The following is a 26,194-nucleotide window of genomic DNA, read 5'->3' as shown; positions in this document are numbered from 1 at the left end:
CCACCACCACAGCATCACCACCACCACAGCTGTATCACCACCACACTGTATCACCACCACAGCTGTATATCACCACCACCACAGCTGTATCACCACCACACAGCTGTATCACCACCCACAGCTGTATCACCACCACCACACCTGTATCACCACCACGACAGTTGTATCACCACCATTACTGTATCACCATCACCACCACCACAGCTGTATCACCACCACCACAGCTGTATCACCACCACGACAGTTGTATCACCACCATTACTGTATCACCACACAGCTGTATCACCACCACCACAGCTGTATCACCACCACCACAGCTGCATCACCACCACACAGCTGTATCACCACCACCACAGCTGTATCACCACCACGACAGTATCACCACCATTAATGTATCACCACCACAGCTGTATCACCACCACCACAGCTGTATCACCACACGACAGTTGTATCACCACCACTGTATCACCACCACAGTTGTATCACCACCACCATATGTATCACCACCACGACAGTTGTATCACCACCACGACAGTTGTATCACCACCATTACTGTATCACCACCATTTGTATAGTTGTATCACCACCACAGTTGTATCACCACCACGACAGCTGTATCACCACCATTACTGTATCACCACCACAGTTGTATCACCACCACACCACAGTTGTATCACCACCACGACAGTTGTATCACCACCACGACAGTTGTATCACCACCATTACTGTTGTATCACCACCACAGTTGTATCACCACCACCATTGTATCACCACCACCATAGTTGTATCACCACCACGACAGTTGTATCACCACCATTACTGTATCACCACCACAGTTGTATCACCACCACCATAGTTGTACTTGTATCACCAATACCAACACCACTGTAATTAAATGTTCTGTTAATTGAGTGATATAGGTAATTAAATGCCCTGTTAATTGTCTTATTTTATTGAATATAAAAAAGTCTTAAAAAAATGAAAAATGTTATTGTAGAAATTGATGTACACATCATCAAGTCAGTTACATATTGATTTATTGTAGAGAATTAGAGATGTGGGATACAGTAATACAAATGTGTCGAGGGGTGACTATGATAATCTTTGTTTATAAGTGTTTGCCTCATAGACATGGTAGGCCACAAGGTCTATTTTTATACACTGGTAGGTTAAATATATGATCCACTCATTACACTGTTTATTATACAGTACAGTAATAGTGTACAATCATTTATTAACAATAGATGGATCACTTGAAGAACCTCCACCTCATCTTATTTTACCTAAAGATTAACCACCGTACTGAAAGTGTTTAGTAGCAGAGTGAGGTGAGGTTGGGTTGGGTTGTATCAGGTCAGGTTGGGCTAGATTAGATTAGATTAAACTAGATTAGAATAGGTTGAGTTGGGTTTAGTTTTGTTTGGTTAGGTCAGGTTAGGTTAGGTTAGCATTAGGGTGGCTAATCTTTAGGTGAAATAAGCTAGGGTAGTGATTCTTCTATTGATCCAGGTACTGTATTGTTAATGACCACATTACGACTACAGTATTTAAATACCGCTTAGTGTGAGAAAAAAATATATAATGTGCATGAATGTAATTTTTTAACATTCTCTAACAAGTGACAGCCCCATACAGTTTGAAGTTACAAAGATACAGACGACAAAAAAAGGGGTAATGTAGCACCCAGGCAAGAGTATTGTCGCAATGGACTGTCCAACATAATAAGGAGTCCAAGAAACTGACATATCCCATATAAAAAAAATGAATGGTAAGAGAATATATGAATGTGATGTACTAACGGACTCTTTTTTGTCTGCTGTGTCTGTTGTTGGTCTCTGTTCTCTTTCTCAGGAGTCTCTTCAGGTTGAACTTGCGGTGTGGCAGCATTGTTTGGCTGTTGAACACGACCATCACGTTGACATAATCATTATATATCATGTCGGGAATCAGCTGTTGGGGAAAAAAAAGTGTAACTCATTAATTTCTCAATCCATCCACATCCAATAAAATGATAAAGCAACAAGTGTTCAATGCAATCCACACTGATAAAACCTAACAAGAAAAGGCTCTAATCCGTGCCAAATGGGCTTAGATATGTTTAACAGGATGTGCTATACTGATAAACAATATTAGATAATGTCTTATTGCAAACACCACTTCATCATCAAGTCAAATAAGGTTCAATCCAGGAAATGACGTCGTCACTGTGATCCGGTGATTAGGGGTTGAAATTCTTTATGTAGAATCATTCAACTTAAATCTCTTCTGGATGGGGTAATGATCTTATGCAGTAAGTTCCTGTCAATTTACATTACTATCTTGAGGAAGAGGGGGACGGGGAAACCAGGTCACTCGTTAACCCCCGTCATAAAATGTAATCATAATGTTTCAATCACAATGACATACAGAGAACATCAAAAGACCCGGGGAAGGGGGGGAAGGGATGTCACGCGGAGAGAGTATAACAGCAGAGCACAAGATATGAGATAGAGTATTTATCCTGACAAAACAAGAAGACACACACCCTATCACTCATCCCAAAACAATACTATACATGCAAGAGATCATTTCTTACACTCAATATTTATTAAAGGACGGACCTGTTATAGTAAATAAAACTGAGAAAGGATTTATTTTCCTTCTTGCCTCTAAAAGTATTCCTGACTTGTTTAACAGACCATAAAGTGAGACATAATACAGTATATACAGTTGTAGGCACATTTTTGTGGAGTAAGAAACACATCAATCAGAGTGATATTTGGACAGAAGAAATACCATTAGTTGATACAAGAGGATGAAAACACACCTTGGGGGAGACGAAGAAATACTGGCTGGAACACTCTGATGCTACAGTTTCCATTAACATGTTCAACATCTGTCGCTCGTTAATGGGGTCCATACCCTGGAGAATAAACACAAAACAACAATTATCCAAGTGATAATCATAATAAAATGTTGGCTTTATTGTACAGATAGTGAGAACAACATAGATTATATAGTAAACACAGAGAGACCAATGAATGAAACAGTGGAAAGTAAATGATATACTAACTATGCTTTATGTTATGACTGTGTTAATCAAGGAGCATTACTCAAAATAAGCAGTATATTTTGTTACATATAATAAAATTGGGATATCTGAACTGAAATCCTATCACCTGACCAACTATCTACATGAAAAATATAGAAACAAATTCTACAAGCTACAATGGGCTGCCCCAAATCTACTTCCACCATTATTTTACAAAACACTGCAAATAAACCCAGCACCTGATTAATTTCATCCACACAGCGGAAAGGCACAGACGTTAGGCTTTGGAGAGCGAGGAGATACAGCGCTGTGGACACGGCCCGTTCACCCCCGGACTGATGCTGAGCGGTCAATTCTCGAAGACGGTCGTTGTCTCGAAACCGCACCTTGATCATGATGCCATACTTGCTGAAGTCGTCTTCCATTTCTCCTTTGTCAAGCGAGATTTCTCCAGCGCACCCTAACCGTCCCATGAACTGTGCGAAACTCTTGTCGATGTTCTCAATCAGTTCAGAGATGCGAGGCAGCCACCTGAGAGACAATTGTGGACTTGTACATCAATGAAAATTTATGCCATAAATACAATTCAAAATAATATCTACAAGACAAATACTGTAATGTAACAAAACCAGGTACAAAATATTTGATAGAACATCAGCACCAAAAGAAATAATCCAACTGAAGTCATCACTACTGAGACATAGATGTATGTATGTAAGTGGTTTTCAAATGCTTTTTTTAAACAGATTTTACACTCAAAATATGCATAAAAGTTTTATCTTCAAATTGTTCATCCATTCTGTGGAAAGTTGCAACAGTAAAACACAAAATAAACAAACCCTTAAGGTAGCTGCCCACTTTACCTGAGTCTGCTCTCCTCAAGCTCCCGATGGTGGTTGTCGGCAGCTACCTGGGTGTTATCCAACTTCTTCTGCAGTACTTGTACTTCTGCCTCGCGTGTATTAAATTCCTTTACCTCCTATGGGATGAAATGGTGGCAACTTTACTGTAATGTACACAATGTATCATCTCCAACACAAATATTTCTTTTCTTCAGTTCAAGATGATAAAGTAATGAGAGGTACATAGTTAGTCTTAAGATGTACAGTTATGATGAGAACACCTACACTGTCACTGGCGATGATGAGACAGTCACGATGAGCCTCAAATTCAGTCAGATTCTTTTCAGTTTCTTCTAAGGTGGTGTTCTTCACTAGCTCACGTATCTGGGGGGAAAAAATAGTGAAAACATTGACAGACCATCATCGTTATCATTGTCTCGTGGCCATTCTCCACACCCGAGCGGGTTAATTGCGATTACCTGATACCACTCATGAAAAATTCTAAAATTATATTATGAAATGTTCGAGACAACGAGCAGCCTCGTCTAACTGTGTTTTACCCTGAACACGAAGTTAATTATTTACTAACAGTGCAGCTTCCTCATACTGCACCAAGGTACACCAGGTTACAACAAGGTACAGGCACGGACAAACGTTTGCTCCCCATGGTGAAACCGAGTCACAGGGACGAGCCTCCGAACTCACTTACCCTGACTGTTTTATCTTGTTTGGGGTCAATACTACTACATTATGGAAGGGAGTGAACATTTGACCAAGATCTACAACACTGAACAACAAACCAATGAAAAAGTTCAGACCTCCTTTGGGACACCTTCCTTGACGCTGTTCAGTTTGAGGGCCGTGAAGAGCTTTTGCAGTGCTCCCTGGGCCTCGAGCTTATACTGAGTTACTTCTTGTGTCTTGTTCTCCAGCATCTCCTGAAGGACGACCAAATAACCAATTATGAAAATATATTAACAATCAAGATACACAAAGTTCAGCCATCTTTTCATTTAGCATCACTGAAGATTATAAAGGTTATACTGTACATGGAATGCACAAGTCATTTCAAAAATGCATAAAATAAAGTTACATATTAAGTGAGGCAGCCGTACAACATAAAACTATATATTTAAGTCTCAAAGTTATCTTGTCTTTGTACACAAGCACTTATGCAAGGTACCCTGCTATGGGTCTACTACAGGTTCTGAGATGAGGACTGTACTGTATGGAACATGAGCTTTAGACCTATTACTTAATATCACCAACAAAATTCTACTTAAGTTTACAGTTCACAGGATACTGTACCTCAAAGCTGGCCAGTTCTTGTTCTGAAGCTGCCACACGCTCTTCGATAGCTTGGACTTCAGCCATTGCTCTCTTTACTTTACCCACAAATTTATAATATTCTTGGCACTCCTCCACGGACTTCTTTATGGCTTCTCCACGCTCAATGGTGACAGCAACCATTTTCTTCACCGTTTCCTGTAAGATGTCCAGCAGTGTCTGATTAATAGTGACCCTTCACGGAATTTATTAAAGTACAGTACTGCCAAGTTACTGCAGTATTCACTCACTGACTGAATTTCTGGAGTGTATTTAGTTTGCATGCACCAATGTGTCTCATCAAAGGGTTATGTAGGTAAGGAATATTTGAATTTTATCATTACTCAAAAAAATTTGTATTACAGATTTAGTTATATCCTGATGTTATTTATAATGAAGAACAGAATTCACCAGCTCTACACAATACTAATCACAATTATAACCCACACGTAGATGTTCTATATTGTCCAAAGTCGATAGAATTTCTGCCACAAATGTACATCACTTTAGAGCAACACACACACACACACTCTCTCTTATTCTTACAGCTCATCTTCGACCTCACTCACCTCCCTTAAAAACCATTCTTTCCATGCAACCACACCACCTGCACCACCCCATCAGTGTAACAAGGCCCATCATATCATTATTAATCTCCCCCTAGAGAGGAGTCGACATAAAGAGCCATCACCTTACCTCCAATTTGGCCTTCATCTTGTTCTCCTCATCCTGTAGGTCAATAGCTCCCTGTTTACGGCGAATGATCTGGTTTTTCTTCTGGTTTATTCTCTGAAGAAGCTGTAGCCTACCAGACAAATAGTTCAGTAAAGTATTTGTGAAGCAGCTGTTACCACGACCACATGAACAATTAAATATATTATATCCTCAACTTCAAACAAGGTAAAAGAGTGAAGACCAAATCACCCACCAGGAACATTTCTGACTAATACAGAATGAATGAGTGAATGAAATCACATTCTAAGGCCGAGAGAAGATTGAACGCTCCACGATGAAGCCCATGAGTTATGGCAAGCAAATTAGGTAAACAGGATGATGCAGCAGTCAATTGAATAACATAATGGCTGAATGTAGCCAAGAAGGAGAGATAACCAAATAGTGAAGCCTCCATATAACGGACTCTTGATGTAATAGACTTTCCTCCCATATAGTCCGTCAAACACACAAGGAAAGTGAGGAATACGTAAGTCTAATTTAATCTATTCCAATCTAGAGAAAGAGTTCACTGCTGATAAACCTTTCTCACTAATGGAAGTCATAAGTGTTATAATTCCTACCTATTACCACACAGAGGCTAAGTTTCAAATACTTCACGATCAAATACCCATAACTCAGATTTTGTTCTCAATAAAAGTAAGAACACATAACACAGGAAATTCAAGCGGAAAAGGCTGCACCGCTTCTTTCCCCAGAAGTGAAGTTAACATGGGACGTATAATTTCAAAACTAGGCGCACAAATCTTACTTTTCGTCCCTGCGGCAGAGGAGGACACGTTTCTCATTGCGCCAGTCCTCCAGGTTCCGAAGCAGACCAACTTCTACCTTTTTCACTTCTTCCAGGGTCTGCTCAGCTTCTATTATTCTGCAATATAAATAAAGCAACTTAAAACGCACTACATAAACAAACCACATACACACAACAACATACACACCACAATTATAACAACATATACACACACTAAACACACTGTAGTCCCATTGTTGTGTGGGATAATAAATGAGAAGAATCAATATGTTTATGCATATGAAGCTTTAAAATATTATCAATGTCAATGGAATAATTAGTAAGGCAAATGATAAACAACTCACGATTCCTTATTTTTGGAGATTTCCTGTTCGATTCGTTCTATGCGTTGAGTGTCGAGTATGATGTGCAACAGTTCAGCATTTCTTATAGGGTAGATGGTAGTGGACCATTCACCGTCATAGCGAGACCTACTTTTTGAATACCGCTGATCACCTGATGGAGGAAAAGTTAAGGCTTGATAACTTAATCCATGTCAGGTCAATCACAATGACAAAGTTATTTCCATGTTCAAGATGTTGTTCTTTACTGCCTAACACCTGAAAGCCTGCCTAAAATCAGTGCTGTTCTACATACCACACATTCACTGGATAATAATTCAAACTAACCACATAACTAACTCATGTAACCTAACATAAGCCAACCTAACCCAACCCAATTTGTGTCTATAATATTACATCACTACTTCACACACACACACAAATTTGAGAAGAACTGTACAGTGAGGATGTGAATTCGGGTCAAATCATCTCTAAAAAGTAAACGTTGGACACACTGTACAGATCACAAACAAATATAAGAACATGAAGCACATTTTTGTTTTTTTTAATTTATAAACCTTTAACTTCTTTGCTACTGGACACCATGTTAATATTTAATTTGGTTAATGCCAGATGATTTTATTCAGGGGAGAGAAAGAGAGAGATAGAGAGAGAGAGAGAGAGACTCACCCATAAAGAAGAACGTCACCCCAGGAGGGACGGCACTATAGTCCCCTTTCTCAGCTATGGGTATGCGGTGGACATCATAGTTACGACACAAGTAACTCAGTATGGCAGGTGGAGCGTCGATACAGTCCAGCATATACCACTGAAACCCAAATTGCCTGCAAGATACCGGTTCATGTGATATTATGTGAATGAAACAAATCCTGGGAAATTTAATGATAAAAACTCCCATGTTAAACGTAGTATTATATGACATCTATTTACTGAGGAGAACAGATCAATATTTCACGACTCAAGAGAAAGTAAACAACTCATCCCCCTTACGCCTGTACCGGCCCAAACTCTAATACTTTAATACCTTGTTTGGAGACCAAGTACAAGCCTCAGCAAAGGACCCTCCTTGAAATAAGCATCTGAGAGCTTTGTTGTCTATCTTTGATCAAATTGTCTTACTGTTTACCATTGTTGTATACCTGCACTGCCTCGGCACATAGGGAACTGTATACTCCCACGTGTCAAGTATATCTACACTGTCCAGATTCATGCTGACCTGTATATCTGCATAGTTTATATACATGCCTATTCAATTGTAAACTTGTATGAAAATTTTACTAACTAAATATTATTATTATTAAGCTCACCTCAGGTTTTCCAAGGGTACTTGGGGTTTAAACTGAGTCAAATCGGTCGCTGTGGAGTACACAATGTTGACACGAATCGACTGTTTATCCATCAGTTCTTTAAAAAGATTCATATCATCCTTGTTTTCACACACAAACGACACCAGGTCATTTCCACTCACTCGATTCTCTACATATTTGGCAAACTTGGGATCCTTCACGTTAAGCTGCAAAATAAAGTAAACACGTATAAGACGCCGAGCAGGATTTTCAAGAGGTTCTGAATCTTACAGTTGCTCTACACTTCAAGCTGAAAGAAATCGCAACTAAAATTATTTGCTTAACTAAAGGTTTTCTATTTACATCATATACCTGGCATGAATTGGTTATTATTTCTTTAGTGTACAAATGTGGGAAGAGAACACTTACACAACTCACTGAAGGTTTTGTATCTATGAGAGTTTTGTTTTAGGAACAGTGCAAGGAAGAGGAGGGGAGTGACATACCAGGGTGCACATGGGTAGGTGTACAGGAGCAGCAAATCTACCCTGGTTTTTCTCGAGCCACTGGGCAGCAAGGTAAGCATCAGGGTTCCTCTTGTTAAGGAGCTCCAGGCGTTGGTGGCTGACATCCTGCACAGTAATACATCCATCGTTATTTTCATATCAGTAAAATTCAAACAACATTTGTATTTGGAAACACAACAGTTTATACACATGCGATTCAGGAATCCCTCACCAGCAACGGCAATTATGTTCTAGAAAAATTCCCACGTTTGGCAAGGGCCGTAGCTAATAGTAAATAGAGGGTCTGGGGGGAAGTTACCCTTGAGAGACACACAAAGAGTCCTATAATGTGGAGCTCACGGTTAAAAATTAGTATCGATTATTATTAAAGTTACACCACTAGAAGTAAATCTTATGGTAATCAAGATAAGTTTGATCTAGATTGTTTTGATTTACCACAGTTGTAAGGTGTGTGGGTGAGGATAAGAATAGTTTGGTGAAGGCCAGAGGTGAAACTGATGAAGAGGTTAGGACCTGCTCATGATACCGGTAATACTACTCCACTGATCATATACTGCACGACAGAATGAGTTAACACTAAATTATTTATTCTACTCACTTGGATGCTTGCTAACTCCCGCTCAAAGGCAGAGATACTTCGCTCGGCAGACCGCTTCACCATGACGGCTTCTTGTTGTCTATTGTGCAACTTGGCAATATTCTGAGAAGCGTCCTGAATCCTGTCTGTCAGCTTCTTCAGATTCATGGTGGCCAGATCATCTACCACAAGATATATTAACACATTCAACCATCTTTAGTAACAGTTGGGGGATGATATTGTCAGCTATTCTATCCAGGGCCGAGCAGCTAAAGAGTGAATGAATATGGTACGCATTTTCTAGATATTTAAAGAAGGCCAAATGATAAGCTGTTATGTGTGCAATACCAAATAAATCTCAACCTTTGTGGTCCTTTAACACTACTGTACCTGTCTTATGGTGAATGAGAGCAACACTACTATATCATGATACTGTACTGTTTAGGTTCTTAACAAAACATCTGTTGCAACTGACAGATGACTGCCCCTTGAAAATCCCTTATTACTAGTAGTACAGTATAGTAGCTGCACCACATAATCCAAAATTAACCTCAAGTACAATACAGTATTTGTCTTTTGTATTATGTATCTTACAGATTTTGTAACTAACATACACTAAATGTCATCAAAGATTTAAAGTTAACCATAGCATGAAAGTCCCAAAACCTAAAAATGGAAGTGTGTTCTTAATTTGGGAACAACATTGGCCATATTCAGCTGAGGAAAAGTTTACATACACATAACTGAACAAACAAGGCCCCATACCACAGTACTATACACCCATTTTACAAGAGGCGTTAAAATAAGCTGTTTATGAGGCCCTCCCACCCCCATAACTGCTGTGAGTGGGTACAATAAGACAGATGGCAACGAGCCTAACCGTCTATCTCCGGGAGGTTCTGCAACTGCCCATTAAGTACATCCATCTGTCTGCACAAGTCGACCAGTTCTCGTTCGCGCTGTTCCTCCTCTTGCTTCGTGGCGGTGAACTCCCTGTGGACATCCTGCATGTACTCTTCAAATGTTTCATATTGGAACTCAAAATTTTCATCCATGGCCTCTTTCTTCTCCACTTCATCGACCTTAGATAAAAAGACAAAAAAGATCTTTAGTCATTTTCAATTCATGGCTCATTACTATGGTGCTGGCCACATATATACATACATACATACATCTGCTATGCTTTTAAATAAATTGTATATTATTATTATTACACATAGCCATAAATTAGAGTCCTTTGGAATCTGATCTTCACTGTGTAGACTGTCTTATCATACAGAGTTGCCTTAGACCAGTGTTATGTTAGAAAAAGGAAAGTTGTATTACCTTCTCACGTATCAGTTTCTTGAGGTCATGCACCATGGTCTTTTTCTGTGCTATTTTGTTGTGAGATGGATCCAAGTCTTTGCGTTTGTTTTCCAGCCTGATCCGTAACTGTTCACGGTCCTCCCTAACCTCAGTATGCTTCTGAAAACACACAAACACTACAGTGATGAAAAGATGCTGGTGGGTGAAAAATTATTCCCTGGAAAACTTGTTAAAACTTTAATTTTAACAGTTTAATCTGGGGTATTGTATTTGTTAATTTTGTTCAGTAAACAACATAATAACTGAAGACCACACACCACAAAATGAATTCCTTAACAAGGGGTCCATGAGGCCTTAACCATGATTTTCAAGAATATTGAAGGAAAATTTATTGAAGTTTTACAGAAGAAAAAAAAAGTAGATGAGATGTACAGGTGAAGTGAAAAGGCCGATCAGAGTTCACCTTCAAAAACTATAAATGCAATGTTACTGTACAAGTCCATATGGGGTGACCAAGAAGTCTTTAAACTAACCTTCCGTTTCTCGTCATAGAGGAACCACAGTTGCATTTTTTTCAGTTTCTCGATGCGTTTGTCGAGATCATTCTTGGTCTCGTGGTTTTTAACTGCATCCTTCAACCTGTAGAAATGATTGGTTTAGTTTCTATTATTTTACAGCACAAATGTCATTACTCAGCCACAGAAGGTGTCCCAGGTAGAATCTCTTCTTAACACAACAGTCATCAAAGTAAAATGCAAAATATCCTAACTATTCTGAGCTATGGAGGGGGCAAAGTTAAATCCAATTGGCATAAATACTAAATATAAGAAAACTAGTTTATACTGTATGTAGTTTCCAGAGCAACAACACAACAAAGACTTTTTTACAGTCACTGGTCAGTAATGGTGGGCAGCAGGAGGTTGACAGTGAAGAGTGGTGAAGGCAGGCGGTTAACAGTGTGGAGGGCATGAGACTGACATCAGCTGGGCATTTATATCTTACACAAACTGTCGCCCACACTAAGGGTAGTAATGTGGAATATAAGACAAAAATTAATGTAAAAACTCACCCAGCATTTCTTTTAATAGCCGTGTCTAGCTCTGACTCTAATTTTTTAAGTTTTGCCCGTAAGTCACGCATTCTGTGGCCACTGCTAAGAAGGAGGTCATGTTGTTCAAAGAGACTGGTATCACCTGAGACAATAAAATTGGTAATAGTGTTAGCACGTCAACATGAGGTTCACACAGTACATGACAACTTATGAAGAGATCCTAAATGATGTAATCTTTGTTCACTTGTCATTTAAAGTTCCTTAACTGACTGGCTCTGTTTCATCATACATACTGTTATCTCATTCAGTGTAAAACTTGTGACGGCATTGTTTATTATAGCGTGTCCATGGAGGAACAGTGAAGTGTTACTGGAAGATGCTGTGTATGCAACCTTCTGTTTTATTCCAAATACTGTACACTAACACCTCCCCTGTCGACATTTTGAGTGACTGAAGGAGTCTGGAAAAATTGTTGCAGCAACACAAGACCAACATACGTACCCACAGCCTTCTCTGTTGCTTCCAGTAATTCAATTCGGTTCATCTTGGCAAAGTTGGCAACTCTGTCCTGGGGGAGGAACTGGCACAAGTTGTCGACCTGGATGTTAAGTGATGCAATCTTTGATTCTATCTGTAATCATAAGACAATTAACGTAGTTATTACTTGTTAATATTATGACCACTAGTACCTCACACACACACAACTATTCTAAACTACTTTTATAATTTTATTTGAAAGATAGATCATGAAAAAGAAGTAAAAAGTTACATGTGTACAGCCATTAATGCCATCTTCTCCCAAACTCTGTCCTTCACCTCGGCTGTGTCCTGAGCACGTTTCCACTCATCTCAGTCACTATACAGTCAGCTCCCGCTTAACCCCTTCACTATAAGATGCCACTCTTAATATTTTATTTGGCAAACATCAGACAATTTTATTTAGTACAGCGAGACCCCTGTACACAAGAGTTACTGTTAGTTCAATATACAGTATATACATTCACAGATATGAACATTTTAAATTGGTACCAAATCTTATGTACATATGTTCAGAAATACTGTATCTGTGCTGGAGCTGCTCACTGCCATGGCCTCACTGAAACTCTTCGCTTTGTTATGTTATTAGTTTCACTTGGGCTGCGGTCACAGTTCAGGGTGCTTTGTATTGTGACCAATTTTAGTGTTATATCCTACAGTACTAGGAGCAGAAAAAGAAAGGAAAGTATAATATATGCTGCTACATACTGTTTACTACACTCACCTAAGATCTCCCTCACTTCATCTAGAAAACACCAGAATATATTAGCGAGTGTTTTCAATCATAATGATTATTTACCTATATTCAGTTATAAAATTCCTATCATAGTAGGCACAAAAACTTAATTATCACACAATAGAGAAATATCTCCAAGTATGGATATTAGTGACAAGAATTACATCTCACCACTTTCTTCAACACCTCCGTCCCCTGCAGGAACCATGTTGATTTCTTTTTGCGGTCAAACTCCCGCCTGATGATAATATTTGTTCTGAAAGGAGACAAAGTTCACTTATGATATTACATACACCACAACAGAAAACTATAGTACAGTATTGAACAATAAGAAGTTAGGAAACAAGAGAACATGCAGTAAACCTTGACTTAACCACACTTCAGAATGTCATAAAGGCTAAGGTCACAGTGTATTAGTGTGTGTGCGCGCAGATATACTCACTTATTGCCTTCTACGTATATCTCCGTCTCAAGGATGGCCGAGGTCTTCCCATGCTTCACGTAGTCTGATACCTGGAATTATTATACATCAGCAACCGAATTTACGTTAAGATTGAGCGTGTATTCCAATCAATGCGCCAAGATAGAGTAACCAGCCCTGACCCCCAACCTAACATACCAAACTAACCCACAGCCCCTAACTCCTCCACTGCCATATTAGAGGTAACAGTGTGATTAAATTTGAGATTCTTGAGGTCTTGAAATTCAGAGACTGAATATCACATAAAAGTTTTGAAATATGGAGATTGTAGCAAAACACAACTCATTAGTTATTCTTTAATGTGTAGAATTTTTCTTAATGTAAATTATTAAAGTTGAAAATAACACACAAGTGGTTTTGTAAAATTACCTATAGTATGTGTTAACTCACCTCCTTGCCTCTACCAGTAATAGATGGTTTCCCTCCAAGACATATGCAGATGGCACACAAGATGGTCGACTTTCCAGTGCCGTTAGGGCCAATGATGAAATTGAGATGGGGGTTCGGTCGCACCTCAATCTCATCAAACGTTCTGTAAAGTCAGATCAATCCCAGAGAATCAGAGGAGGCAAAACCTAAACTTTTCAACCAAACACCCAACTCAACCAGGGTGGCATCTTCCCCTATAATGTGTCAAGCAGTAATAAAGAATACCATCTGATCAGTACCTCATGGAAAGGAATAACATTTTCAGAATTGTTTTTTCTATCCCAAACAAACACACGGCCACGTACTACAATACCTGTCGTTGCTAGTGTGAGTGGTCATATCTCCAAAAATATCCATCATTATGCAAATAAAGGTCATATTTAGGTATTATTTTACTTTCGGATAACATGGGAATGTTAATATCTCGGTTCTTGGTCAGTTGCGAGGGAAACATCAGTCTTACAATTGTCTTATCTATTGACTGCAAAGATAAAATTCCCAAGATTCAGTCAGTGGCAACAAATGCTATAATACCTTTTCTAGTAGTCTTCTGATTTTCAACTCACAATATTTGGCTAAAAGTATCTTAGAAGAAAGTCGTCTTTTTTGTCTGAAATTATCATTAAACACAAAATCCAACAGTCAATTATGTCTTCTTCTGTACTCTATATTGACCCAGAGCCCAGCCTCACCTCCTGGGCTCTACAGGGTGGTGAGGCGGCTACACAATTACATGCCATATTATCATCACCATCACCGACCCGGTCTGTCACCGAAACCCCAAATCGTCACCAATATCAAATCCGTTTCGTCATCAACTGTAAGTTATTATTTTACCGGGATAGAAATTACACGTGTATACAGACAACTCGAGAATTATTGTGTTATTACCATACATGAATATTAATTGTTTAAAAAGAAAACGATTGAAAGTTGGTAAACAAACAGAACAGAATCACAGAACATTTTTTTTCTATCCCAAGCAACAGTTATTTTCGTGTATTGATGATGGAAATGAATGGGGGACGAAAGGGGTAAAACAGTGGTTACGAAACGAGTTAAAAATATGTGCCTCTTAGTGAAAAACGCTAAATTCCAAAGAGGCACCTATCCAAAATGGAGATATAATTACAGATGTTTCTGTTACTTTGGGGTATTTAACATAGTCGTAGGATTTACTTTTCGTTCAGTTAGCGAAGTGCATCACCATGGGTCTGAGTTATCTCCTTTGTTCACGAACTCTTTGGAATTTAGAGTTCTCCAATACTGAGAGTTTTTCGCTGTTTATTATTTCATCTTACAAATTATGTTTACAAAATTACACTAAAAATATTATTAAACCTGTTTTGTGTATGTATAACAGATATTCGTTAAGATTTTACCCTTATTTGCTATACATTTGGGTACTAATGGGTAATTCGTGGCTCCCACATGTAACTCTCAGGTAGGTATTTTGTCTTATACTCACAAGAAGTCCTTGACGTATATCCTGCATATATTACCAGCCTTAAACCGACTGTCTGGGTTCGTCATTGTGTATTTCTAATTTAATAAAACTAAACCTTAGAGAGTGATGAACATAACTCGTCTCGGGCGGTCGAACAGTGTTTACACGACAACGAGCCTAAAGTTATTGGTAATGTATCACGAGCCTAAGATAAATATCACAGCTATATAGATATTAAATATTTAAATGTTATATAATGACCCAGGTACAAAAATGTCTGATTGTAGTAGTATAGATATAAATTGCCGATTAATATTATACTGTACCAACAGGGAAGACAGTAGAGACTATAAAGAGAGAGGTTGTGGGGTACGTTATTTGGGTTCTCACTCAGGATGGGATGGAGAGAGGAAACTCACAATGTGCTCTCTATATACATGTTGTATTGGATGTACAATGCAGCTTGGTGCTGGGAAGGCAGCATGGTTACTAGCGTGATGTAGAGAGAGCTGGTTGGTGAGGGTGCTCAGAGGAGGACCAGCCTGTGGGTCGCCATGCTCGCCGGCGGGAGCGAGGACCGCCAGGCAGCGGCGGAGGAGGAGGTGTTGCTTGCTGCGGCTGTAGCTAGAAGAAGAGAGAGCTGGTGGGTGAGGATGCTCAGAGGAGGACCAGCTTGTGGGTCGCCATGCTCGCCGGCGGGAGCGAGGACCGCCAGGCAGCGCGGAGGAGGAGCGCGGCTGTCGCTAGAAGCAGGATGCTCAGAGGAGGAGGAGGTGTTGCAGGCTGCCAGAGCCAGCGGCGGAGCGAGGACCGCCAGGCAGGCGGAGGAGGAGGTGTTGCTTGCTGCGGCTGTAGCTAGAAGAAGAGAGAGCTGGTGGGTGAGGATGCTCAGAGGAGGACCAGCCTGTGGGTCGCCATGCTCGCCGGCGGGAGCGAGGACCGCCAGGCAGCGGCGGAGGAGGAGGTGTTGCTTGCTGCGGCTGTAGCTAGAAGAAGAGAGAGCTGGTGGGTGAGGATGCTCAGAGGAGGACCAGCTTGTGGGTCGCCATGCTCGCCGGCGGGAGCGAGGACCGCCAGGCAGCGGCGGAGGAGGTGTTGCTTGCTGCGGCTGTAGCTAGAAGAAGAGAGAGCTGGTGGGTGAGGATGCTCAGAGGAGGACCAGCTTGTCGGTCGCCATGCTCGCCGGCGGGAGCGAGGACCGCCAGGCAGGCGGAGGAGGAGGTGCTGCTGGCTGGTTGGTGTAGGTAGAAAGAGACAGGTCATGACATGACATGACATGAAATGCTAGTGAAAGGGGGGAAGGAGGTTCAGGGGAAGAATAAAGGGAGGATTGAAGTGAATTTTAGGAGAAGAGAATAGGTGCAGTGGTTAAACACCGCTTGCGTGAGGGAGTATAAGTTGGAGGCAGCAGCAACTCGCCCGGATGCGGCCAGGAGGCGGCAGGACAGTCAGGCTAGCGTCAGGTCAAGCGTCAGGTGCGTGTTGGGTTGGGCCATGGATTCTCAGTGCTTGTTCGGCTTGATTGTGTGTGTTGTTTTCTTGTGTGGAGGAAATGTCTTGGTATTCTTCTTAGCTTGATGTAGATTTTCTTCTAACTCTCCTCCTCTTCTTGCTCTCTTGAAGTGTCCATTCATTCGTGTTTGTGTCTTGTTGTTCGTCTTCCTTGTGTCTTAAGTCCTCATAGGTGTGGAAGAAGTCGGAGACGGTGAGGTTGTCCACGTGGGCTTCAGCTCCACGGGCCTCGTGGTGTTCTTGATTCTGTGTGGCGGGTGTTTTTTCTTGAGTTTTCTTTTCTTGGGTTTTCTTTTCTTGGTTTTTCTTTTCTGCTGTTTTTTTCTTGTCTTGAGAGCGTACAGAAAGGAGAGCCTCTTTTTAGCTCAGTTTCTTGTCGAGTCGAGCCTTGGCTATCCTACATTCCTCCTTCCATTTCGGGCAGGTCCGATCGGCGGAGGAATGTGGGCCGCCACAGGCGGCGCATTTTTTTACTGTGTTGGGGCAGACCGTGTAGCGGTGTCCGGGGCTGCCGCACATGGAGCAGGTGTCCTCCTGCGCCACACACTTGTTGACAGTGTGTCCGTAGTGCTGGCATTTGTAACAGCGTTTCGGTCTGCAGTAGGGCTTGACTGGCACAGTTACCCACGCCAGTTGAGCCTCCTTGGGTAAGGTTGTATGGTGTCCGATGAGGGCCGTGGTGTCGGACAGCTTCTTCACAACTTGGAGTTGCCCCTTGAGGAGCTCACTCAGCTCTGCTTGGTCCACGTGGGCAATTTCGGCGTGGGAGATTACTCCCAGCTTCAGGTTGTCCCACTTGTAGGCAATCATTTTAAATGGAATGCCGTTGATGTCAGGGATCTCCGCTAGCTGTACGGGCATACCCTTCTTGGCGAAGGTGATCTTGATGTCACCATGGAGCTTCAGTCGTTCCACCTTGGTGACCCCCATGATCTCATTAGTTTCAAAGAACTTCTTGAGAACTAGGAGGTTTAATTTCTTGGACAGGTCACCACGAGGTCAGGTCTTAAATAGCAGGGGTAGGCGTGGCTTAATAGTTGACCCCAGCTCCGTGGGCGGCGGCGCTGGTTGACCTAGACCACGAGGCATACACTGTGGAATTCGCGGGGTCGGCTACTCAGCGACAAACAGCATTTGTAGGGGAGAAATCCACTACAAGGTAACCTGCGCCACTCACCTGTCCTACATCACTTCTGTCACAAGTTCACTTTGAGGTTCCGTAAGGAAGATGTCTCGACTCATGATTCATCCACACTGAACTATCTACCATCCTAATCCCGGTTTAATAAAGATGATATAAATGCTATTACTGAACTGAACCATCTATAAGAAAATAACCTTCATTAATCTAGTCCCTTAAGTCATTAGAGCTTAATTATTTACTACATCAATGTCCAAGGCCTAATGAGAAGGGATTGGACGCCATTCTAGCAGCCACTCATGTTAGAACCACCATCCAAACCATATTTATTGCTCAGTATTATACAGTCCTTTAAGTTTAGGAGTTATTTACCCTCATATGCTAGCAAGTAACCTTATCAGACCTTTTCCTTGGCTAGTATCTAACCAAATACTTTTTCAGGAAACAGTTTAGAGCGATAATGGCTCAGAGATGTTTTAATTAACTAATGGTGCAGTGGGTTATAAAACTCTCTGCTGATAAGTAAAGTACCAAACAAACGTCCAACGCCTCCGTCTGATAACGCTGGGTCAAGAAAACACTTTGCCACAATGGGAATTTATTTAATTCCTTACATGGATTTTTTGTATAAAATATAATGGAAATTAAAAATATTTACATGAATTCACCACCACTTTTAAAAATATGGAAGAGAAATGTATGTGAGTGCATTTTATATATAGATACAGTCACCCCTCCACCAACGCTTGGGTGAGGTTCCTCGAAAGATGCGTTGGAAGAGGACTTACTGTATGTATAAAAGCACAATATTTTTGGCAGGGGTAACTAAGGTAGTCCCATGGATTAATTCGTATAACCCACGGTGATCCTTCTCCAGTGCTCTTGGCAGAACAGACACAACTTTGGTAGTGATGGCTGCAACACACCTCTTGTATACTAACTTATACTTATCTTGGCTGAAGGTCTGAAGGTGTCTGGCCCATGTATGTAGAACTTCATCCATTTAATCAACTGATACAGCAGCGAGTGAGTTGATGACACTACTGTACCATACTGTAATTGAGTATTATATCTTAATCTCCATACTGATAAATGATGACCACAAATTCGTCGTGATATTTCCTCACAATAATCATAAAACAATTTCAAGGTAGTATATGTGGGTCATGCAATCATCCACACTCACTAAAAAATCATGAAGTTCAATCGATTAACATTATATGTGATGAATTTTAGGTCAAGTTTCCATCTCTATCAACTTTTCTAACTCCATTGATCATGAGTGTCACCTGTAATACACTGACTGTATATTAAACATGATAACTTTAACTTATGACACAACTAAAACACCAATCACCACATTTGACACGTCTAATACATTAATTATCATGTATGACACCAATGGGACATAAAAATTACCATGTATGACACCTACAAGACACAAATTACCACGTATGACATCTACAAGACACAAATTACCATGTATGACACCTACAAGACACAAATTACCACGTATGACACCTACAAGACACAAATTACCATGTATGACACCTACAAGACACAAATTACCATGTATGACACCTACAAGACACAAATTACCACGTATGACACCTACAAGACACAAATTACCACGTATGACACCTACAAGACACAAATTACCACGTATGACACCTACAAGACACAAATTACCACATATGACACCTACAAGACACAAATTACCATGTATGACACCTAGAAGACACAAATTACGATACACCTATTACCATGTATGACACCTACAAGACACAAATTACCATGTATGACACCTAGAAGACACAAATTACGATATATGACACCAGCAGTACACTATTTACTATCTGACACCTTTTAATTACAAGTTAACAAATATTCAGGATTGCAGTTGACTGATATAAGCTGCTTTTCTTTTACTCTATGTTATAATCAGGCTACTCATGTTAGTATGGGAGATTATGTTAGGGTACTACGGCTCTTGATTCCAATAGGATCTAACCATAAGAAGTGGGATCCATTAAATGCTCTTTGTATGTCCCATTCTTGACACTAAGACCCAGAATTATGAATGCTATTGATGCACACACACACACACACACACACACACACACACACACACACACACACACACACTGCTTGAAGTCTGACAATACTTACACAGAATCTCAAAAAGTATTCTGTCTTAGCTGATGCATGACTACAGCAGGAATTTTCATCAGTGAGCCTTAACAATATTTTTTTGAGAACCGACGCTTTAGTTTTAAATTAAGCAATCCTGAATCCTTACACTTATTTCTAGGTCGTCTAAACTACAACTATACATGAATTTCTGCTAAATGAGGTGTCTGCATCTATACAATGGGAGATTACTAGTACAGTATGTGGGTAAAGGGATGACATTATGGGTACACGAACATGAGATAACAAGCTGGTGTGAGGGTGGCAGCCATCCACCTCTTTACCTTATTTAACCACTAACCAAGAGCACTGGTTCTGGTTAAAAAAAAATAATTCTTTAACCATTTTTTTTGGACTTCGATCGAATGTGTACTGACTGACCAACTCTGAATAATAAAAAATAATAATAATAATAATAATAATACAAAATATATATATATAAAAATATTCTGCTGTATCGTTCATTCCGGTCAAAAGTACTCATTGACTGATGTGTAGTATATCTCAAAAATCATATCTTTTTTTTATGGCATTTCTCTTATTTCTCTATTTTCTGTTACCAAGACACAGTAGTACAATAATCTAAGCCATTCACCTGAGAAAATAACATATTGTGTAATAATGTAAAACCACCAATTGTCCACCATATGCCAAAACAAAAGAAATGTTTTCAAGACATTAGCCTATGTGATGGAGGGACTAATTTTTTTACAGACAAAACACACTTCTCCACCGATGCTTCGCAGAAAATTTATATTTCCTCTAAGAAATGAGTAAGCTATCACAGTTACAACACAAGTTATTTTCATTAATTAATATTCAATTATCGTTTGTGGTGTCTCTTAAATCCTTTCTGTAAATGTACACTCCTGAAGCATTGGTAATACTCAAATAAATATATACACTGTACTGTAACCTTTAACAACTAAACAAGGGTGCCGACAATCCTGTAATATTCCAGGCTTTTAAAAATCAATACATCAGGCAATGCTCCATGTTGATGTAATAATGATTTAGTAAAACATTCATTTGATGTTTATTTACTTCAATAGTTTATATTACTTTTATTATTCTCCTTCTCATTATTAATGTCTGGCGATTCATGTGTTCTCTGAGGTAGACCAATGACTCCGCCTGGTGATGTCACTTGGTACTATTGATGGTACTGTACTGCCACCTGGTGATGTCACTTGATATCAGTTCCAGTGTAACATCATGTCAGTTACACAACCAACCAGTAGTCTAAGTGTACCACATCATGTTACACAATCAACCAGTAGTCTAAGTGTACCACATCATGTTACACAACCAACCAGTAGTCTAAGTGTACCACATCATGTTACACAATCAACCAGTAGTCTAAGTGTACCACATCATGTTACACAACCAACCAGTAGTCTAAGTGTACCACATCATGTTACACAATCAACCAGTAGTCTAAGTGTACCACATCATGTTACACAATCAACCAGTAGTCTAAGTGTACCACATCATGTTACACAATCAACCAGTAGTCTAAGTGTACCACATCATGTTACACAACCAACCAGTAGTCTAAGTGTACCACATCATGTTACACAATCAACCAGTAGTCTAAGTGTACCACATCATGTTACACAATCAACCAGTAGTCTAAGTGTACCACATCTGGGTGACCATCACTGCCACACATTCGCCTGAGATACGTCGTTGCACTATCACAGCATTGTCGAAACCTCTCCAATATCACATGTAAGTATAGTCATTCTGCGTTAGTTTCTAAGTAATTTCAGTAATAAACAATATGGTGAATCCCTGTAATGGATGAGAAATTGCTGTTTGTGTTAAATAATCTTTCAAAATACTTTCACTTGGGGGTGAGGGGGGGGGGTAAGAAGGAGAATGGTCAGATGTTTTATAAGACCTCGTAAAGGACAGAGTTAATATATGTAATTCATCTACTCGACTCTTCAAGAATTACTGGCAAATACTATGTTCCTAATATATATATATAATCATACATGTATAAATGCCAGAGACAATAATATATATACTGTATATATATATACAGTATATATATATATATGTATATATATATATATATATATATATATATATATATATATATATATATATATATATATATATATATATATATATATATATATATATATATATATATATATATATATATATATATATATAACTTAATCTTACCACAAGCGAAAATATATATCAGGTTCGCACTTAATATAGCTAGCAGGACAAAATGACTAGATACAACAGCTGTTAACTAAACTAAATAATAGGCATCCACAACCAAGTATTGACATTAGACAAAATAATTATTCAATTATCTCTCTCAAAGCTTATCTAACACATTGCATGGCCATTACAAACTAAGCTGAGGTCATTACATAATTTCACAGAACTAGTTAAGAGACCCTGATAACCTTAATCAAAGCTGAGGTCACTACATAATTTCACAAACTAAAGTCATTCAGAGAGTCACAGAGGTCGGGTCTGGGTTTCTGACGCCGAACCCCTGGCAGTAGTCAGAGAAAACGTCACAAAGTCGGAGTTTAGGCTTTCGGAAACCATAAAATAAAGTCAGTGAGATAATTACTAGACCAAGGTGAAATTTTTAGACATTAACAGAAAGGGATTGATTAGCTATATACTCATCTTAATTTGGGACCTTTCACAAAAAACTACAGTAATTTTGAGTCACAGTTCAAGAGTTGGGAAGTCCCAAAACTTTAAACTATTACCGAGAGTTAAAAAAAACCACTGAGATTTAAGTTATCCAAAAGCTTAAGTCACTTTACAAGTCACACGTCTATAGTTAGTCTATAGTCCTACTGAGGTCAAAGGTAACTGAAAACAAAAGCAATACAGTATAGACTTTTATCCTACTCACTGTCATTTCTTCTCCAATTGTCTTCCCAGATAAGTTTACTGAATATGTCCAAGGATCTAGGCTTCGGTTTTACCAAGTCTGTGGGCGTAGAATCTATAATGTCGTAAGTCAATTGACCTAGCCTGAATAGTAAGTGTCAAGGCTATACTTAGCAAGTGCTAGATGGAGAACTGAACATGAGGGCTCCTTATAAGAGACATCAGCCTCCTAAATAAAAAAAATCACTTTACAACAATATGAAAAGCTTCCCTGTTATTTATCCATCTGAAAACATGATATCAATTATCAGGGTAGTCTTGGCTATCTAACCAGAGTATTAAGCATGATATCCTACCCAATCAGGATGTATTAGGCATGATATCCTACCCAATGAGAGTATTAGGCATGATAATCTACCCAATCAGAATATTAGACATGATACAAGAATCTTCTGATTAGTCTAAAAAACATTCCATCTCGATGAAAATGAAGGACTGAAACTGAAATCCGAATCTATGACCGAACCAATGACTGGGTGACTCATGTAAGACGCTCGTTACTGCAAGTCTATGGGATCAGGACCTACGACGCCCCTCCTAATATTACTTACTGTCTTGGAACTATTCTTATGATCTGTCTGTCTCATCATTTCAACCAACACTCTTAAAAAGGGGGAATTTAGATGCAAAGATCGCCATTGATCCCTTCACGACGGGAATGACACTTTTAATGTTTTATTTGACCAACACCAGATGATTTAATTCAATAACATAGAAATGACTATGAACAACCTGATGAAGGTGCGGTGCCTACTTGCTACTGCGATACAACGATACTTCAGCAGCCCTAATTTTATCGATGAACTTTTTTAAGGGAGATTGATACAATGAGGAGGTACAGTACTCAAACATTAAGTTCTTTGCCACTAATGTCAGGGGTAGTCTAGATCCTAACCATGTAGGCTCAGTGTGTGCTTTACGTGAGTCACTAAGTATGGTGGGTTAGGTCATAAATCCCAGTCATCCACTTGTATACAACACCTACCACTGAAAACACAACTCACAAGAGATTTTCTACACATTTCTTTCATTTTACAATATTAATAATTACACATTTCAATACAGTTATATATTTAATCATACACAATGGTATATTATCTTTAACTATATATAATTTTATTCTATATATTTATATATAACTTAATGCTTTTATAACTAATTCTGTATACTGTAATACCATTTACAGTATTCATGTTTATCACACATTAATATTTCTGACAATGTCCACAATTATCACCACTTGGCAGCTGCAAGGACTGTGGTCCTCTACAGAGTAATGTTTTTCTTCTGCACATCACAATCTTTCCAGTGCTGTATCCTTATACTGTACAGACTGGATACATCTTCACCATGAAACTATCTATTCATCCCATGTACACTTTGTGCATATTTGTCACATACAAAATTTGGTTAAATAAATTTCATATCTGAAAAAATAATGCTGCTTTGTAAATAAATAAAATATCCCTGGTAAATGTTTAAATTACATTTCTTTGCAAATTCACTTATTTTAAGTGATTAATAATTTTCTTTTCATTCAGATCCATTTTACATAGAAAACATTTTTCTACATAACACAACGTCTCATAAACCTCGCGTTTCCTCAGTCTCTCTCTCTACGTCAGTTTGCTTGTACTTCTGTCTCTTTCACTCTGAGGTCACACATGCCGGATGTGGAGCTGGTCATCAGCCGTCTTGACGGGCCGCAGCTTCTCGGTCTCGGCGGGTCTGTACACGTTGATGTCGTACTTATCCCTGTGGTATCTCCGCCAGTAGTGGAAGCCCAGGGCGGCCACCAGGAGAAACACGGCCAGTGGAACGATGATGAGGCACAGTTGTGACCACTCCACTGGGGAAGCTGAGGGAAGGAACACAACAGTGTTCAGGAACCAAGAAATTGTGTGAGATAGAGAGATAAATTTATTATTATCATTATTATTATTTATATATTCAAGGGCAAGATAAATTAATGTATAATTTCTAAGAAGTATTGAGAGAAGCTTCGAGACTATTCCCTCACCAAGAAATACTTCATCAACACAAACCACACTCTCAACTTACTCTGCACAGCACTTTTGGTTGTTCCGTCACTGGCTCCTGAGTTGGCAGTCCGATGATGAGAGAGGTCATCAGGCGTGGGGGTGTGGGAGTGTGGGTACGTGGCTGACAGATGGTCTTTGGGAACCAGAGATGAGCTCTGACCATCATTCTGAAGATTCTTGTTGGCATGACCTTCACTCTCCATGTCTGAGGAGTGAGTTTGGTTATTTAACAGTGAGCTTTAACATTTCAAAGCTATCAGTGTGGTTTTCTTATACAATACAGGTAATAAAATCAATGTAATTACTCCATACAATAGACTTATGATAAAGATTTAAAATTGTTCATATTTTTGGTGTTTTGATTTTGTTAATATTACACAATATAGTCTTCTGTAAACTACAAACACGGGAACATTTAACTGGTCATCAAAATAAATGACAAAAAAACACATGAGTGGAGTCATTTTCAGAAATAAGTAACTAACTATGCCAAAACAATCCTTCACCAGCAGCATACTATGATGTGAAAGCATTAATAAATAAAATTCTTTACTAAATATGTTTATATATTTTCATTCATAGACATTTTACATAAACAGCAAAGCCTTAATTTCTCGCAGGTAACAAGACGGGGAGGACGTGTGCAGTTGTCACATAAATATTTTCTTTTAATAATTTTCACCATTTATCAGCTTACTAGCCATTTGGGCGGTTGGTCTATCCCGTGTTAGTACAGGAGGAAACCTGTGGTGTTTGGTCGTGAGGGTCACACTGAATAACACCCTTCACATGTGTATCCGGGCCAAGCAGGTCTCAAACTCTTTACATATTGGTGAGAGATACTCGCATTGTGATGACACCAATTTGCTAATAATAATGTCTTAAAACCATCTTTCATGTTGCCTCACCAAGCATGACAACTTCTGTACTCTGCAAGGACATCAGTGCTGAGAATCACGCTCTTGACTGC

General features: G+C 39.4%; 2 protein-coding genes and 1 long non-coding RNA gene across 6 annotated transcripts in view; all 3 read right to left on the bottom strand.

Annotated features, from left to right (window-relative positions):
• Positions 1–1,185: 1,185 nt before the first annotated feature.
• LOC121872800 (structural maintenance of chromosomes protein 5-like) lies at positions 1,186–15,560 on the bottom strand. The gene is made up of 23 exons (XM_042375860.1): positions 15,424–15,560; positions 13,917–14,058; positions 13,488–13,558; positions 13,217–13,301; positions 12,274–12,403; positions 11,791–11,914; positions 11,255–11,360; positions 10,740–10,880; positions 10,294–10,495; positions 9,435–9,595; positions 8,816–8,941; positions 8,331–8,536; positions 7,693–7,847; positions 7,027–7,177; positions 6,683–6,799; positions 5,896–6,004; positions 5,182–5,358; positions 4,692–4,811; positions 4,159–4,257; positions 3,895–4,010; positions 3,271–3,562; positions 2,807–2,902; positions 1,186–1,950 (listed from the first exon to the last, which is right to left on the bottom strand). Exons 1-23 carry the CDS (start codon positions 15,486–15,488, stop codon positions 1,795–1,797), a joined length of 3,147 nt encoding a protein of 1,048 aa, XP_042231794.1. The 5' UTR covers positions 15,489–15,560; the 3' UTR covers positions 1,186–1,794.
• A 3,081-nt stretch (positions 15,561–18,641) lies between these two features.
• On the bottom strand, positions 18,642–22,282 carry LOC121872792. Its single transcript, XR_006090151.1, has 2 exons — positions 19,831–22,282; positions 18,642–19,786 (listed from the first exon to the last, which is right to left on the bottom strand). It is a non-coding gene; the product is annotated as an uncharacterized LOC121872792 (long non-coding RNA).
• Positions 22,283–23,334: 1,052 nt separating this feature from the next.
• Positions 23,335–26,194, bottom strand: part of LOC121872761 (cysteine-rich motor neuron 1 protein-like) — a 49,011-nt gene continuing 46,151 nt past the window's right edge. For all 4 annotated transcript variants that reach the window (XM_042375819.1, XM_042375842.1, XM_042375834.1 and 1 more), the window contains 2 exons: positions 25,244–25,429; positions 23,335–25,040 (listed from right to left, as the gene is read on the bottom strand). In XM_042375819.1, coding sequence (XP_042231753.1) covers positions 24,841–25,040; positions 25,244–25,429 — 386 coding nt within the window. In that variant the 3' untranslated portion in view covers positions 23,335–24,840. The remainder of the gene's footprint in view (positions 25,041–25,243; positions 25,430–26,194) is intronic.

The sequence above is a fragment of the Homarus americanus genome, unplaced genomic scaffold (assembly GCF_018991925.1).
Source record: "Homarus americanus isolate GMGI-L3 unplaced genomic scaffold, GMGI_Hamer_2.0 scaffold55640, whole genome shotgun sequence".
NCBI classification, from domain to species: domain Eukaryota; kingdom Metazoa; phylum Arthropoda; class Malacostraca; order Decapoda; family Nephropidae; genus Homarus; species Homarus americanus.
Note: the sequence above shows the minus strand (reverse complement) of the source record. Positions and strands in the feature narration are given on the sequence as shown.